This window comes from Theropithecus gelada, chromosome 1, assembly GCF_003255815.1.
Source record: "Theropithecus gelada isolate Dixy chromosome 1, Tgel_1.0, whole genome shotgun sequence".
NCBI lineage: Eukaryota > Metazoa > Chordata > Mammalia > Primates > Cercopithecidae > Theropithecus > Theropithecus gelada.
The window spans coordinates 20,463,698-20,480,254 of record NC_037668.1 but is presented as its reverse complement, the minus strand read 5'-3'; the positions used below and the strand labels follow the sequence as shown (position 1 = coordinate 20,480,254).

At 54.5% G+C, this 16,557-nt stretch overlaps 1 protein-coding gene, 1 non-coding gene and 1 pseudogene across 2 annotated transcripts; 2 read left to right on the top strand and 1 right to left on the bottom strand.

Moving 5' to 3' along the window:
• Nucleotides 1-224: 224 nt before the first annotated feature.
• Nucleotides 225-2,167, top strand: LOC112619938 (annotated as a pseudogene).
• On the top strand, nt 1,680-1,813 carry LOC112615926. Its single transcript, XR_003117510.1, has one exon. It is a non-coding gene; the product is annotated as a small nucleolar RNA SNORA70 (small nucleolar RNA).
• An 8,223-nt stretch (nt 2,168-10,390) lies between the features above and the next one.
• Nucleotides 10,391-15,801, bottom strand: EFNA4 (ephrin A4). The gene is given in 5 exon segments (XM_025367156.1): nt 10,391-10,891; nt 10,894-10,944; nt 12,461-12,529; nt 12,878-13,164; nt 15,611-15,801. Coding segments are annotated over 5 exon segments (579 nt in total). The 5' UTR covers nt 15,724-15,801; the 3' UTR covers nt 10,391-10,832.
• Nucleotides 15,802-16,557: the final 756 nt, after the last annotated feature.

Sequence of the window (16,557 nt, the reverse complement as noted above, 5' to 3'; positions counted from 1 at the left end):
GGGTTCAGTTTGCTACAACTGGTCCTGGGCCTTTTGCTCCCCAGGCTGAATTTCCCAGAAGGATTTGGGAACCCAGGATAAGGATCTGGACCTCAGGGAAGCCCATTCATCTCTGGGAATGGGGGGAAGAAGCAGACTTGAGAAGAAGCTGGGGATCCAGGACCTCTTAGTAAGTAGGGCTGGACTCCCTTCCCTTCTGAACACTGTGGTCCTCTGCTGCGTCCATGCCCCCTTTTCCCGTGTGCATGAGGACTCAGGTGGGCACAGAAGGGTGGTGGAGAAGTCCTCAGCTGGCACCAAGGCCCTGACAGCTGGTGACCTGAAGCCCCCAGCTGAGAATGAGGCTTGTTTTCTTGCAGGCAGAGTAAAAGAGCTCAGCCCCCCAGAATATCAATACTAGGTGCTGTAAGAGCCTTCAGCGGTCCAGAACCCAAGGCGCAGGAGGGGGTCAAGGAGAGAGTCAGCTGGGGCAAAGCAGGGTTCCCTGGACACCTACAGAGGATTCCTTACTGGCACTTAGGCAGGGCCCCTCCTGGGGCAGCCAGGGGTGTCCCCAGGCATTCTCACTCCTACTCTCAGAGACGCTGATCCTGAGTCAGAGGGCAGAGCACCTTGTGTTCCAGCTCTCACCACACTCATTGTCCTCACAGTGACACCCAAGCACACACATCACACACACACATTCAGGAAAAAAGACACAGTCACCCAAAGGCAGAGCCTCTTCAGACACAGACGCCTGACACCGACATGTGGACACACAGCCACACCTTCCAGACACATATAGGAAAGGGCATAGTCAGACTGCTAGAGATCTGGAGAAACCCAGGCACAGCGACACCTTAGCACACACCTATATCCATCCACACACAACACACACACAAATCCATATGCATCCCGACACACACAGTTCCTTGCTCTCCTCTCTTCCTAGGAAGTAGAAGTTCAGGAAAAGGGTTCAGAAACCAGACCTAGGGCTATCCGCCCTTTATCTCTTCTCTTTTGGAGAGGCCCAGACCAGGTGGAACCAGGCCTAACTGGGTTCTCAGAACGCAAGCCAACCCACCTGTGTCCAGGTAGACAGGCATGCTGCTACTTTGCTTCTATCCTTCAGGAAAGGGAACATGCAGGCAACCCCCCCCCCCCCCCCCCGCCCCGCCCCGCATCTGCTTATCTGTGGCAGGATAGGGTCTTGACCACAAGTCAGCCTTACGTGCTAGGCTGGGGGTAGGGGCTGTGCTATCCAGAATAGGCTGTGTGTCTGACTGCTGCCAGGTGAGAGTAGGCTCTGTCTTCTTTGGGCTCCTCTCCACCCCAGGAGATCTCTTCATCCTTCTCAGGAGCCAGCAAACAAATTAGGCCCCTTGGGATGGGAGTGGGGAACTTTGCAAACAGCTCTCCCTCCCTCCAGGCTCCTCATCCCCAGAGAGATTTTTTTCACCCAAATGATGCTAACCTGCTTACTCCAGGTGCCACAAATCCCAGCCCCCTCCACTCAAATCATATTCCCTGCTCCACAAGGTCAGCTTCTCTCTGTAGGGGCCCACAGTTGGCAGAGACACTGCCCATATTGATAGTGAACAGGAACTTGCTTGTTTGGTCTAGGACTTTAAATTCCATTTTAGAAAAGTTATATCCCTGTTTATCGAATCTAGGTTCTGCTTAAGAATTTGGGCCTTTTCCTGCAGCCAATTAAGCTGACTGAGTTCCTTTCCTCATGGGGGCCCAGTGTGCAATGGCTGTAAACAGCAGCTTCCCTGGTAGTGATGCAGCCTGTTTGTTGTATGGGTTGCTCTAAGGGACCTTGGAGACAGTCCTTTCAGATGGATGTTCATGTTTCTGACCTTGCACTACCCCAGTGTAGGCTCCAAACAGGCATGCGAGATGCCATTGGAAAGCCCCAGGGCACTGTGACCAGGGTTCACATTGGCCAAGTTATGCCCATCTGCACCAAGCTGCAGAACAAGGAGCATGTGATTGAGGCCCTGTGCAGGGCCAAGTTCAAACTCCCCAGCCGCCAGAAGATCCACATCTCAAAGAAGTGGGGCTTCACCAAGTTCAATGCTAATGAATTTGAAGACATGGTGGCTGAGAAGCGGCTCATCCCAGATGGGTCAAGTACGTTCCCAATCGTGGCGCTCTGGACAAGTGGCAGGCCCTGCACTCATGAGGGCTTCCACTGTGCTGCCCCCTCTTAATATTCACCAATAAATTCTACTTCCTGTCCACCTAAAAAAAAAAAAAAAAGAATTTGGGCCTTTTTCTTTAGGGTCTGGGTACTCTTTAGAATCTGTACCCCCACACCCACCCTCCAATAATAACTGAGCCCTTCTCTTAGAATCTGGAGCCCTCTCTACAGGATTTAAGCAGCTCTCTCTATGGGGTTGAAGCCTCTGGTTTTGAAGTTGAGATACTCTCTAGAGGGCCTAGCTAGGCCTGTGTCCATGGGATCTAGTGCTTTGTCTACCTGGGCCTCTATCCATAGGGCTGCTAGCTGATTTGGGCCTTTGTGTGAATTAGAAAAAGGACCCTTCTTTGCAGGCTCAGTCCCTAGGGTGCATCTCTTGGCAAGTGGTGCCTTTGTGCAAAAACAAAGGTGCTGCCTCCTTCAGTGAGAGGTGGCTCTATGTGGCTCCCTGTCTTAGTGAGGGAGCTTGGGCTGATGTCCCTTCCCCTTGGGTGGCTCCTTTGTGCTATGCATAAACTATACCACCCTATATGGCAATTATGTCTACAGGATATGTGCTTCTATCTATAATGCCTATGTCTGTCTATAGGCCTCTATTCATAAGTTCTGGGCTTCTCTAGGGACTGAGTCCCTGTGTATAAGATCTGAGCCACTGTCCACATGCCCGGGGCCTAATCTAAAGGCCCAGGCCTCTCTCTGTGGCATGTGTCATGGAAGGACCCAGGCCTCTATTGATGGGGTCTAGACGTTTGCATGTAACTATAACTCAAATTGTTCCTGACTGTGATCCACCACAGTAGGATTATATTTTGCATTGGAGTTCAGTAACACACACACACACACATACTCTGTCATACACACACACACTCTCATACACACACACTCATACACACACACGTATTCAACTGAAATAATAAGTTTCATGAAACAATACTTACCCTTACTACAGAGGATGCGCTATGATATTTTCCTCTGTTCTAGTTTTTTTTTTGTTTTTTTGGTTTTTTTTTGAGACGGAGTCTCGCTCTGTCGCCCAGGCTGGAGTGCAGTGGCCGGATCTCGGCTCACTGCAAGCTCTGCCTCCCGGGTTCACGCCATTCTCCTGCCTCAGCCTCCCGAGTAGCTGGGACTACAGGCACCCGCCACCGCGCCCGGCTAGTTTTTTTGTATTTTTTTAGTAGAGACGGGGTTTCACCGTGTTAGCCAGGATGGTCTCAATCTCCTGACCTTGTGATCTGCCCGTCTCGGCCTCCCAAAGTGCTGGGATTACAGGCTTGAGCCACCGCGCCCGGCTGTTCTAGTTTTAAAATTAAAAACAGTAAAATAAAAAGCTGGTTGAGGCCCATAAAATTGACTTCTTGACTTTACCATCCCCAGTGGATCACAACCTATAGTGTGAAAAACTGGTGTCTAAGGCCTGGGCCCTGAACTACCTCTCTGTTGGATGAGGGCCTCTGTGGAGATTGGAGCTCCCTCCATGGGGCTGGTCCTGTCTTCAGGGCTTCAGGCCTCCTCCTACTTACCTGCAGGCTGTGACCCTTGGGCTTGCTAGCACACTGCTGGCTGCCATGATCTCTCCCAGGGCACTGAGCTCAGCTCCTGGGAGGACTCTGACATGATGCCTCACTCTCCTCCATCCCTCAGGGGCCAAGGAAGCAGGGAGCTGAGCAGGTGTGGGACAGAGGGAGCTCTCAGGCTGTGTGGCCCAAGGCAGCTTCTGGGACGGTAGGTGGCAACCACAGAACTGAGCCGTGTTCAATAAATCATGGAGGCTAGGGCCTGGGGAAGGGGGAGGTCAGGAGGGAAGTGGGGGCCATGGATAAATAATTCATTAAACAAATAAACAAGGATCGTGTGAGAGGGAAGATCAGGCACACGTGTGAGCAAGAGAGGCAGCTGCCAGCTCCAGGCATGAAATATTCACAGGTTCTGCACGTTGCACAGGGCCCATGTGTGTGACCCCAGCCCAGGCAGGCTGTTGGTGCAGTCCTAACTGGGAAACCTGGGTGCCAGCAAGTGTGTGTGTCAGCACGGCTCTGAGGATGCTCTAACATCCATGAGTTGACATGGGACTGCATACATGCCTGACAGCAGGGAACATGGGCACTGGTATGTGGTCCAGTTCACAGAAAATTAGGATGCAGGGCTTGGTGGGTGGCATTGGGGTATAATCACCTCTGATTCTGGTCATGCCCTGAGCCCTCTAATGAGTCCAGCAAGCCATGAAGCCTGGAGTGGGGAGGCAGCTCTGGGGTGTTACACTAGAGTTGTGTGTGTGTCCTCTGAATGCTATTTCGAGAGAAGCTGAGAGGGAGGCAGTATTGGCTGAGCAATGAACAGCCTGGGCTTGGATTCGAATTCCAGTTCTACCACTTGCTAACTATGCTAGTCACTTAACTTCTCTGAGACAGCTTCCTCATCTGTAAAATGGGGATAATAATGCCCCACCTCAGGGAGCTGGTCGTTATGAGGATTAAGATCTATAATGCCTGGGAAGCACTTAGCACAGTGTTTAGGATCCCAGAGGCACTGGATTAATGGAGGGTTTCTTATAATTAAGAGGTTATCTACTGAGGCCTGCCCACCTAGACCAGCCCAGACTCTTTTCCATTTGTTCTCCCTCATTTCCAAGCTTTCTAATAGCTATCATAGTGAGAGATGTGACCTAGGGCTTGGAAAGTATGCAAGGGGGAGGAAAAGATTAGATGGAATGAGATGAGGAGGTTACAGTCAAAAAAGGAATTCTCTATTCGTGACAGTGTGGAAGAAGGGGTCCTTGACCTTCTCCTCAGACCCCAGAGACGTTCCTTAAGCCTTAAAAGTCTTCCTAGATCCAGACTTTCACCAAAGTTTAGCTTTCTAGAAAGTGACTGCAATGGCTGGGCGCAGTGGCTCACGCCTGTAATCCCAACACTTTGGGAGGCTGAGGGGGGTGGATCACGAGGTCAGGAGATCAAGACCATCCTGGCTAACAAGGTGAAACCCTGTCTCTACTAAAAATACAAAAAATTAGCCGGGCGTGGTGGCACGTGCCTGTAGTCCCAGCTACTCGGGAGGCTGAGGCAGGAGAATGGCGTGAACCAGGGAGGCAGAGCTTGCAGTGAGCCGAGATCGCGCCACTGCACTCCAGCCTGAGCAACACAGCGAGACTCCGTCTCAAAAAAAAAAAAAAAGGAAAAGAAAAGAAAGTGGCTGCAATGCCCATGCAGTGGCTCACACGTGTAATCAATCCTAGCACTTTGGGAGGCTGAGGCAGGAGGATGACTTGAGTCCAGAAGTTTGAGGCTGCCGTGAGCAATGATCACACCATTGCCCTTCAGCCCGAGCAACAGAGTGAAACCCTGTCTCTTAAAAAAGAAAGAAAGGGGGGCCGGGCGCGGTGGCTCAAGCCTGTAATCCCAGCGCTTTGGGAGGCCGAGACGGGTGGATCACAAGGTCAGGAGATCGAGACCATCCTGGCTAATATGGTGAAACCCCGTCTCTACTAAAAATACAAAAAACTAGCCGGGCGTGGTGGCGGGCGCCTGTAGTCCCAGCTACTCGGAGGCTGAGGCAGGAGAATGGCGTGAACCCGGGAGGCGGAGCTTGCAGTGAGCCGAGATCGGGCCACTGCACCCCAGCCTGGGCGACACAGCGAGACTCCGTCTCAAAAAAAAAAAAAAAAAAAAAAAAGAAAGAAAGGAAGACAGTGGTCGCAAGGAGGCAGAGAGATTGGAGCAGAGGTCTCTGAGTAGCATCACAACCACTACCCCCAACAAGTCTTCCCTGCCAGAGCTCTGGCCCCCACCCTGTGCCTAGTGGTTGAAGCCTTCCTTGGTAAAAATGGTTGTGTCTGGGCAAAAACCGGAAGAGTGGCACCCCAGAGTGGGTGGGGAGAATCCAGGATGGAGAGAGCCTTGGAGGGCCAGGGTGGACTATCTGGCGGCCACCCAGTAGGCCCCAGCATTCCCCAGCCCTCTGTGTCCCCTGGAAAGGATCTGCTCCCTGTGGGAGAGCCAGCAAACAGGTCTGAGCTGGCCTGCTCCTCCACAGACAGAAGAAGAACAGGTTGGGGGAGGGGGCCTGAGATCTTGCTGGGTAGTGGTAGCGGTAACCCCCGTGTCTCCTCTGAGGAGTTAGGGACAGAGAGGACTACAGCCTGGGCACACCCTACGAAGCCTGGGACCCAACCCTTTGCCTTCCTTGGTCAGCCTGCTGCCACGTGGGGAGCCAGGGGTCTGGGCCCCCAGTGTGAAGATGGTGCCTGCCCACCCTTTCCCGAGGAGCCAACATCAGTCTCCACTTCCCCTCCCCTGGGCTGGGCAGGTTCAGGCCAATCTGCTGAAGAGCTTCACAGCAAACATTGATCTGTAATAAAACCACAATGTGTTTCAGGAGAAGGGATTCCAGACACAACACACATACACACTCACACACATACATACGGATGCAAAACATGCCGCTCTGGGAAGGCAGACACCAGCAGTCCTGAAAACACATCCAAACATAGACCCATGTTGTGTCAAACTCACAGACATTATTCTACACATCCCCTCTCTGCCATAAACTTTGTCCTTCAAAATCAAAGCCTTCTCTGACGACCCGTTTTCCCCGTGTTCCCATAACACTTTGTATATAGCTCTATATTAGCATTTTCACTTTGCATTATAATTACTCATTGGCGAGTCTGTCTCCTTGGGTAATCTGAAGATCCCTTAAGGGAAGCGATTGTCTTATGCAAGTGTGTATCCCCAGCATCTAGTATGCAGCCTAGTATTTACTTAGTAGGAGTAGGTGAGGTGCTTAATAATTGTTGAATCAAGGAACAAAAGAATAAATGCCTTCTGACAGTGGGACATCCATTTCTAGGATCCGTCAGAAGCCTGCAGAGGATAACCATGCATGCTACTCAGGCCTCTGACCCTGCCTTCTTTTCTCTTGGTCCCCTCACCACCACTCAGCTCTCCAGAAGCCCTCCTTTCCTCCCCTTCCCTCAGTGTGAGACCACGAATTTGCGTTTGACCAGAGGGTTGGCAGGCAAGGTAAGGGTTAATGACACCTCATTAGTGTTTAATTGGAGGAAGGAAGCTGCCTTGGCACCAGACAGGTGGGCGGGCCTGCCCCTTGCTGGAACCAGGCATCCCTAGTTCCAGCACCCCACCAGGCATGTGGGTGATTTGGCCCTGGAGACCCTCCACGCAGCCGGGGCACCTCCCCCCACCACTGGCTTTGCCAATTTAGTCTCCAAGCAGTATAGACCAGCACTCTCCATCTGTCACCAAACATCCAGAGGGAGAACAAACTCCTTATCCTTTCTTCTGTAGCTGGCTTTGCCCCATCCGTCCCCAACAGACACTGGAGAACGCGAGGAGAGGTGTGGTATGAAGGTGGAGAACTGAGGGACAGATTACAGAGCCACTCAGGGATAGACTCCAGAAACAGGCGACAGGGCTGGGGATGTGGAGATGTCTGCCCAATTTGACCTTAAATGAAGAGAATGCAAATGAGATGCAGACGATATGCAGATGAACACAGGATCTCAGTACTGACATTCCTGGTGGCAGCAGCTCTGCACCCAGTACCCCAATGCTGTCGCCAATAACCAATCTCTTCCTAATCTTTCTGCGTTAAGTGGTGCTGACCATTACTTCGAGAAAGAAAAAGGATCTCAAGAGAGATGAGCTTGCTTGGGCTAGGGCTGCAGGACCTGGGAAGCTGAGCTCCACCCCAGCTTCCCCACCCCATCCCAAGCTGCCACAGCAGCTCAGGCAAACATTACTCTCCAGGTTGCACTCGGACGCACCGTCGGTTGCTATGGGGACCCCTCCCCCACTTCCAGACCTGAACCAATGGGCATCACCGCTGATGACCTCATGGCCCAGGCCCCGGGATTCTATTGGCTATTTGGAAACCAGAGTGCACCCTTTTCAATTGCGTCACCGCTGGGGATCCCCCGACGACCCCAGCTAGCGTCTGGCCTACTGAAAGGCGCGCCGGAAGCTCACAATGTGCTGAATGAATGAAAAATAAAGGAAAGAAGGAACTAATAAAAGGGAAGAAGAAAAAGGGGGGAGGTGACAGAAAAAGAACAAAACTTCAGGGTTGAATCTGGAGAAGAAAAGGGAGATTTGCAACCCCAGAAAGTGTGGAGCAGGATTCCCGGTCGCAGAGACTCTCAGGCTCTCAAACAGGGAGATAGGGCGAGGTAAAGATGAGTGGAGTTTTCGCATCTATTTGGGAGAGACTAGGGCAGGCCCAGCAAATTGAGGGCCCCACCCTGAGCCGCCTAGCGCTACTGAGTTTAGGGGAGATCGGTTACGCCCCAAAACTTTCAGGCCTGCCCAGCCTCCTGGAACCGCGCCCTGGAACACGCCTCGAGGGCTTCTCGTGGGGAAGACCTCCCAGCGCCTGCAGCCCATCTCGGCCCCATGAGTGGACTCGGCCCTGGCTTTCCATGGGGACGCGCCCCGGGACTGAATCAGCCGCCCGCGCATGCTATGAGCAAAGTGTGTGTAGGGAAGGCCGGCTTGGCCTGAGGGCCTGTGGTTGGGCGGGCCTAAGCTTATGACTCCCCCAGCCCCCACCACCTCCTCAGCCAGGCTCCCGCGGTAGCTGAGGCATCCGCCCTTGCACCTGCAAGGGGCTTGGCGGCCGGCAGGGGCGTGTGTCCGCGTCAAGTAGGAGCGCCCGACATTTAGGGCGTGCGTCTGAGTGCGGGGAAAGCTGACTGGGCCCCGCGTCTCTTTCGCACATGCGTTCTTATCAGCCTCGCATCCGCGCGCCAGCCCCAGCCGCGGGAGCGAGCGCGCCCGCCTGGTTCCGCGAAAAGAGGGGTGGTCTGGGGACGCTGGGAGCCGGGTGAGACCCCCACAGTTCTCAATCCAGGGCAAGGGCTGCTAACCAGTCGCTCCCAGTCTACTCAGCCTATGGCTTCACTTGGGAGGGGCGGAGGTAGCAGTAAGCCGGTTTCCATAGCAACGTATAGACACCCTCCTGGATGACTGTAAAGATGGAACTTGAACCCAAGACCTGAAGACCTAGCCCATAGCTTCTCCTTCAGCCGACTACACCCTCTCCTTCGAGCCCCAGACCCTCGCCCCCGCTAAAGATCAAGGTTTGGGGTGAAGGCCCTGATACATGCACCTACCTACAAGAGGCGTTTTCTGAAAGGTGGCCTCGAATGGGGGAAGGGACTGACTGGAGTCTGCTCTGCCCGCAGTGTTGCCCTCCACCCAAGGCCTCAGCCAGAGCAATAGAATTAACATGAACGATGGCAGCCGAAATTGGTGCATGGTGGTGGGGGAGAGGGCCCCCGCCCACTCCGAGAGAGCCCGGGATCTGACCTAGGTGTGCAAAGGGGTGGGGGAGGGGTTCGCAAACCCTAGCACCTCTGTGTCGGTCTCTGGACCCCTAGCGCCCTCCCTCCCGCCACCGCCGTCTCCCCCCCGCCCCCCTAACCGTGTTCACACGCTGCCTCTCGCTGCCGCAGCCGGGCCGAGCTAATCAGCACAACATCCACCTATCGATCGCTGGCTCGGTGCCAGGCGGGCTGGCACCGTGCCGGTGGAGGCTGCGGGGCACCGGGGCGGGTAAAGTACAGCTGCAGGGGAAGGGGCGCCCCTTACCCAGGCACCATCCAGAAAGAGGGCCCCACTTCGCCTTGTGGGGATCATAGCCTCGCCTACCAGAGGTGGAAGAGACAGTGTGGGCTGAGAGCAGAGGGGGCCCTCCCTCCTCAGCCCCACCTCCTCCTCCTTATAAAAGCTAGGAACAAAGAGGCCGCTGGGGAAGGAGGCTTTGATCTGACCCCACCTTCCCAGTTCTAGGCCAGGCACCGCCCAGAGTGCCCTTGGGGAGGGGGAGGGATGACCAACTCTCAGGGACCCAGGCATTCTGAAACCCAGATGCTGTCTTTCTATTAATACTACCTCTTGCTTTTGCTGGGCACCCAGCTTGGTGCTACCAGGACTTGGGCAGGGCCCCAAGCGGATGGGCTGTCAGGAGCATCTGCCCCTCCTCAGCACAGGAAGCCGGTTGGGGAGGTGAGAGAGGGTGCCAAGCTCCACAGCTGCTGCTGGCACCCATCCACATTGCCCAGAGGGGTGCCCACTGAGGCCTGGCATGGATGGCCTGAGCACAGCTGGCATGGAGGTCAGGCCAAGCTAAGCTGAAGAGTACAGGCCACAGGGAGTCCTGCTATCAGGGAAGGGGCCTGAGGGCAGTAGGTTGGGGAGAGCAACAAAAAGATGGGTGGTTTATTGAAGGTTTGGTCTAGATACTTATAAAAATACAAACTGGCATGAAATTCAACCTCATGAAGAGTCCGTCTTCACAGAAGACAAGTGGGTGACCCCGTGGGGAGGGCAAGGTGCTGCCCCAGGGAAGAGGCCCACAGGGCACAGATGGCAGGGCTGCTTCTTTGCCCTTGTCCAGCAATCCACCTGTCCCCAGGTCTTCAGCCTTGGCCCCCAGCTGGCTTGAGGATTTGATCGTAACAAATCCCAGTCTTCCTGGGGGATGGGCTGACACCCTCAGAGCAGCCTGCAAAGCACCTATGTTTGTCTTGCCTCTGCTTCAGAGTGTCCAGGGCTGTCTGCTGCTCTTCTTTAGCCTGTGATGAGGGGACAGGCACCTGCAAGGGTCACCTCAGACCCTCTGATCTCCCCCATCAATGCTCCATCTTGTCGGTCTGAATGGGTACCCCCAGTGCAGGCAGCAAGGATCCCCCTCCTTCAGGGGATCTTGGGAGGGCTCTGGCTCCTTGGGGTGAGAGGGAAGGTCTGCTTGGTTCACAGAATTCGCAGAAGACGAAGAATCAGCAGCAGCAGTAATAGCAAGAGACAAAGGGGGCTGGGAGTGTCCCCCCTTCGCCACCCTGATGTGCCACTCTCTCCAGGGCTCCCAACAGGATGGGCTGACTCAGACTCTGTGAGGGGGAGGGGGTAGCACTGATCAGTCCTCCCACTTTACCAGCCTCCTTCCTCCCCTTCCCATTAGCAGTTCCCTCCTTTACCATCCTCCAGGGTCTCCCAAACCAGCCAATCCCTTCCCATGATCTACGACCTCATCCTTTCTAAGCCCCAACTTCCAAGCCTCCTCAAAATTGCCAATAGAGACAACCAACTCAGCTAAGGCCTTGAAGGGCCTTGCCCCTGGACACCCCATTCTCTTGGCCCAGCTTAAAAAAGTGTACAGTAGGTCGGGTGTGATGGCTCATGCCTGTAATCCCAGCACTTTGGAAGGCTGAGGCGAGCGGATCACTTGAGGCCAGGAGTTTGAGACCAGCCTGGCCAACATAGTGAAACTCTGCCTCTACTAAAAAAAAAAAAAAAAATAGCTGGGTGGCGCACGCCTGTAGTCCTAGCTACTCGGCGGACTGAGGCAGGAGAATTGCTTGCACCCGGAGGGTGAGGTTGGAGTAAGCTGAGATCGCACCACTGTACTCTAGCCATGGGCGACAGAGCCAGAGCGAGACTCTGTCTCAAAAAAAAAAAAAAAAAAAGTGTGCAGTGAGGCCACACAAGACATGGTGGCTCACGTCTGTAATCCCAGTGCTTTGGGAGGCAGGAGATCTCTTGAGGTCAGGAGTTCAAGACCAGCCTGGGCAACACAGTGAGCTCCTATCTCTACAAAAAATAAAAAATAATTTAGCCAGCTGTGAGTTGTGGCGGCGGGCGCCTGTAATCCCAGCTACTCGGGAAGCTGAGGCAGGAGAATCGTTTGAACCCAGGAGTTTGAGGCTGCGGTGAAGTATGATTGTGCCACTGCATTCCAGCCTGGGCAACACAGCAAGACCCTGTCTCTTAAAAAAGAAGTGGGAGAGCTGGGGGCGGTGGCTCACGCCTGTAATCCCAGCACTTTGGGAGGCCGAGGCGGGCAGATCATGAGGTCAGGAGATTGAGACCATCCTGGCTAACACGGTGAAACCCCGTCTCTACTAAAAATACAAAAAATTAGCCGTGCATGGTGGCGGGTGCCTGTAGTCCCAGCTACTCAGGAGGGTGAGGCAGGAGAATGGCATGAACCCGGGAGGCAGAGCTTGCAGTAAGCCAAGATCGCGCCACTGCACTCCAGCCTGGGCGACAGAGAGAGACTCCGTCTCAAAACAAAACAGAACAGAAGTGGGGAGAGGATGGTGCAGTAGAAGCTCCCACAAGGCTAAATGGGGAGAAGAGACCACAGCTTGAAACTTCACCAGGACCCCTGGAGTCTGATGCTCCTAGATTCTTCTCACTCCTTCCCTCCTTCCCAAGGCCCCACATTAGCCAGTAGGGTCCATGCCCCCAACCCACTTACTCCTCTCCTTGCAGCAGACAGACACCTGGAGCCTCAAGCACTGGCCAGAACTCTCTGGGGTGGGCACCGCTGGGTAGTGGGAAATTGGGAAGAAGTTAGCACAGGGAGTCACCCCTTTGTATGCCTCAAACTCTTTCAGACCCTCCCAGCTTTTCTTCTCTCCAGGTCCCGGGAAAGCGTTTCCTTACTTTGGGGCCACACCCATGTATCAGGCCCCATCCAGGCCTCTCATCTCCCTGGCCCCCTTTCCTAGCTCCTCCTACTTTTGCCTTACTAGACATTTCCCTCCCCAGTCCTGAGTTCAGCCCAGGCCCCAACCCAGTGTACATTAGAGACCCAGCTCCTCCTCTTCCCAGGTCTCTCCTTCCCCCTCCCTACCCTTCCCAAGAGGTATCCAGTGTGCTCTTGGCCACTCACAGATGTAGTAGTAAGTCTCTCCAGGTAAGAACTCAAAACCGAGGGAGAAGGGTGTGAAGCGCTGAATCTTCTCTGAGAATTGGACGTGGCCGAAGGGCAGGGAGCACACCCAGCGCTTGAAGGCCCGGGGGCCCTCTGCCTGGCAGGACTCATAGCCTGGCCAGTCCACCATGTATAAAGCAAACGTCTCGGGGCCCTCAGGGGGCCCTGGGCCTTCATAGTGGGGGCAGACAATGTCTAGGTAATCGTTGAGGCCCAGCTCCACCACGGCGTCTCCTCGAAGCAGCCTGCAGGCATAAGACAGGGGTGGGCTGAGGAGGGGAGGGCACCACACCATGGCCATGGAGGCCAGAGACACCCCTTCTCAGAGGCCCCTGACAGCCTCTCCTCCACCCATGGGCGACGGAGAAGCTCAGGAAGACCCAAGGTCCCCAGACTGACAACTCTTGAGAGACAAAAAGAGTGCAAGAAATGGATGAGATGATTGATTCACAGGTTCCGAGAGGCTAAGACCTGCAGTGCCCATAACCACACAGCTTAGATGCCAGAAAGAGGGTCACCACACCCTATCTTTCAGGGTGGAGGTGCCACACACCTCTCTAGCCCCAGTGCCCAACACTCAACGTGGTACAGCACCAGGCTTGATCAATGTCAGGTGGATGGATGCTGTGAAGAAGCTGGGCAGAGGCAGGAAGTACAGTTGCACACAGTGCAGCTGCAGATACAGAGGAGGAGACAGGGGTTGGGAAAGGTCTCCTCAAACACAGATATAAAGTGAGGAACACTGTCCTTTAGACTTCAACCCAAGGGTGAAAAGAATGTCATGGTAAAAAAAGAATGAGGGAGGCCAGGTGTGGTGGCTAGTATCTGAATCCCAGTACTTTGGGAGGCCGAGGTGGGAGGACTGCTTGAGGCCAGGAGTTCAAGACCAGCCTGGGCAACATGGTGAGACTGTCTCTACCATAAATAAATAAATAAAGGCCACGTGTGGTGGTGCAATCCTGTAGTCCCAGCTGCTTGGGAGGCTGAGGCGGGAGGATCCTTTGAGTCCATGAGTTCCTGTAGCAAGCTGTTACCGCACTGCAGCCTGGGTGACAGAGCAAGACCCTGTCTCTAAATTCTAAAAATTAACAAAAAAAAAAAAAAAAAAAAAGAATGAGGGAGTGGGTGCTAGGTGCCTCCCTTTTTTGGCCAGGAGGAGCAAGTGCCAGGCATGGGGGGAGTCCACATACTACCCAGTCTTCAGTCTTCTCAGCACTCCCTTCCCCACCTCTTGGGAGCTGCCTGGGGAAGCCAGCACAGGTGGGAAGGGCTGGAACAGGCTGCTCCCCACAGTACCGAATGCTGCATGAACCACCCCCCATACCACAAACACAGCGAAGCGTGACGTAGGGAAAGCCTCCAATGGGTGGTCCAAGGCCCACCTGTATCAGTTCTGATTTGAAATGAAGATTCCTGGGCTTAGCCAGTCCAGACTTACTAGAACGCAAGCTGAGCAAGGACAGGGCCTTGGTAAGTTTTGTTCTACTGCATTCCCCGTGCCTGGAAAAGTGCCCAGCACAAGACAGTGTTCAATAAATATTTGTGGATTGAATGAATGAACCAGAAACCTTAAGATTGGGGAGTGAGAAACCTGAATTTTTAACAGGTCCTCCAAGCGATTCAGAAGCATTGGTCTGTGACAGAGACAGAGGAATTCAGAGTCCAAGGACAACAAAAGCTCTTATCACTTGGTATTGTAATGACCTGTCTTTATGCAGGCTCTGCTGCCTGCGCCTGTTCTCCAGAGTCTGTGGAATCCGAGAGGGCAGGGTCTTGATCTTCTCATCTATATAGTTAATCCCCTGCAACCTATCACAGGGCTGGGCACACACAGTATGTGTTTAATAAATGTTAGTAAGTGAATAAATGAATAGAGTCATAGATTGTCTCAAGTAGAAAATCAGAAAGAAACACAGCTGGGAAACAGAAGAGACATGGAGACTTGGGGAAGGGGTTGGAAACAGTAAAATATACTGAGGTTCAAAGGCAGGCAGCTCAGGAGACAGAAAGAAATAATAGTTTATATCCGTACAGCCTGAGCTTCTTTCACATACATGACCTCACTTACCCCGCCGGACTTCCCAGGGTACTAGGTATTATTAGCCCATTATACAGGTGAGATAAATGAGGTTAGGAGGGTCACGAGACTTGCCCAGAGGTGATTCAGCTAGAAGGGCAGGGCTGACACTGGAAAGAAACAGAAGGACCAATAAAGACAGAGATGAAAGCAGAGATAGTAAATGAGATCAGGAAACAGAGCAAGAGCCAGAGGTGAGACCCAGCGGGCAGGAGAGTAACCCACGCTCTTTCACAAGAGTAAAGCCCCCTCCCTTGATCTCAAGTTCGCCAGCCCCAGCTCCGGCCGGCGGGAGGCTGGGGATGCCAGGAGAGCAGCGAGGGGGGCGGAGCCCGGAGTGCGGGCGAAGGCCCCCCCAGGTCCATGCTCCAAGACCCCCTAGACAACCCTCGGGGCTGGGGTCTTCTGCCTGCCCCCCAACACATGCGGGCTGTGGGGAGACCCAGGGCGCGCCTCGCCCCTCCCCCTTCCCCCCTTCCCCGCCGGCTCAAACAAAGGAGCCCCGACGCGCGGCCAGCTTCAGGCGGCGCCGCGCACAGAGCGGGTGGCGGGCGCGCGCAAAGCCCGGGAGCGCGCAGACTTGGCTAGGCGCTCGCCCGGTTCGGCCCGGCTACCTGGGGTTACTGGAGTTCCAGTAGACGACGTGGCGGACACTGGAGCCCCCGCGCAGAGGGGAGCCGAGGAACGCGGCCCAGAGGACAGTCCGCAGCAGGGGCAGCAGCCGCATCGCCCCCGAGGTCCGGTTTGGTCTGGCCTGGCAGGTCCCGGCCCGCTTCACAGTCGAGGCGAGAAAGGTACAAAGTGAAGAGGGGGGTTGTGGAAAGGGGGGTGGGGTGCGGAGATTCACAGACCCCGCCCTGGATAACTTTCCGCCAATGGGAGCGCGTCTCCTCCTCTCCATCCAGCGCCAACTCCAGTTAACCCTCTGTGCACCGCAGCGCACGCCGGGTTCGCCAAAGCTTCCGCTGAGGCTGCACCTCACTGCGAGGGGACGGGGAGGAAGGACGTATTCCAACAGCAATATTTTTAGGGAGGTTATCCCTTTCGTGTCTGCTTTAGTCCTGGGTAGACTGCCTTATTAGAAGTTTGGAAGATTTTAAATAAGGGTACATAACCTTAGCCTATCCAACCACCTTCATACACTGCCCCGTTTTCTTTGCAAATCTAGGGATAGTGCAAGCGGAAGGGACAACACAGCTTCTGGGACCACCTTCCCTAAAAAGCCTTAGGTGGCGCGCTAGATGCTCACTGTGGGATTGGCGTCTGTCCCTTGCCGCTCCACACCTTCGATCCGGGCTGGGGGCCCACGCGGCCCCAGTCCCGAAGACGAAGTAATGAGGTGGTTGTAGCCTGTACAAAGCACCTTTGTTCCGGATCCCTCAGGTGGCGGCGGCGGCGGAGGGGGAGGAGGCAGGTGCGCCGCCTTGGGATCGTGGGAGCAGCCGCCGCCCCGCTCCGCCCTGGCTCCTGGGCTCTGAGAACACCAGCTAGATCCACTTTTCCCAGCCAGTGGTCAGAGTCGGGACGGCAGGTCCAACGGCTTGACAGATTGCGCCGAAAG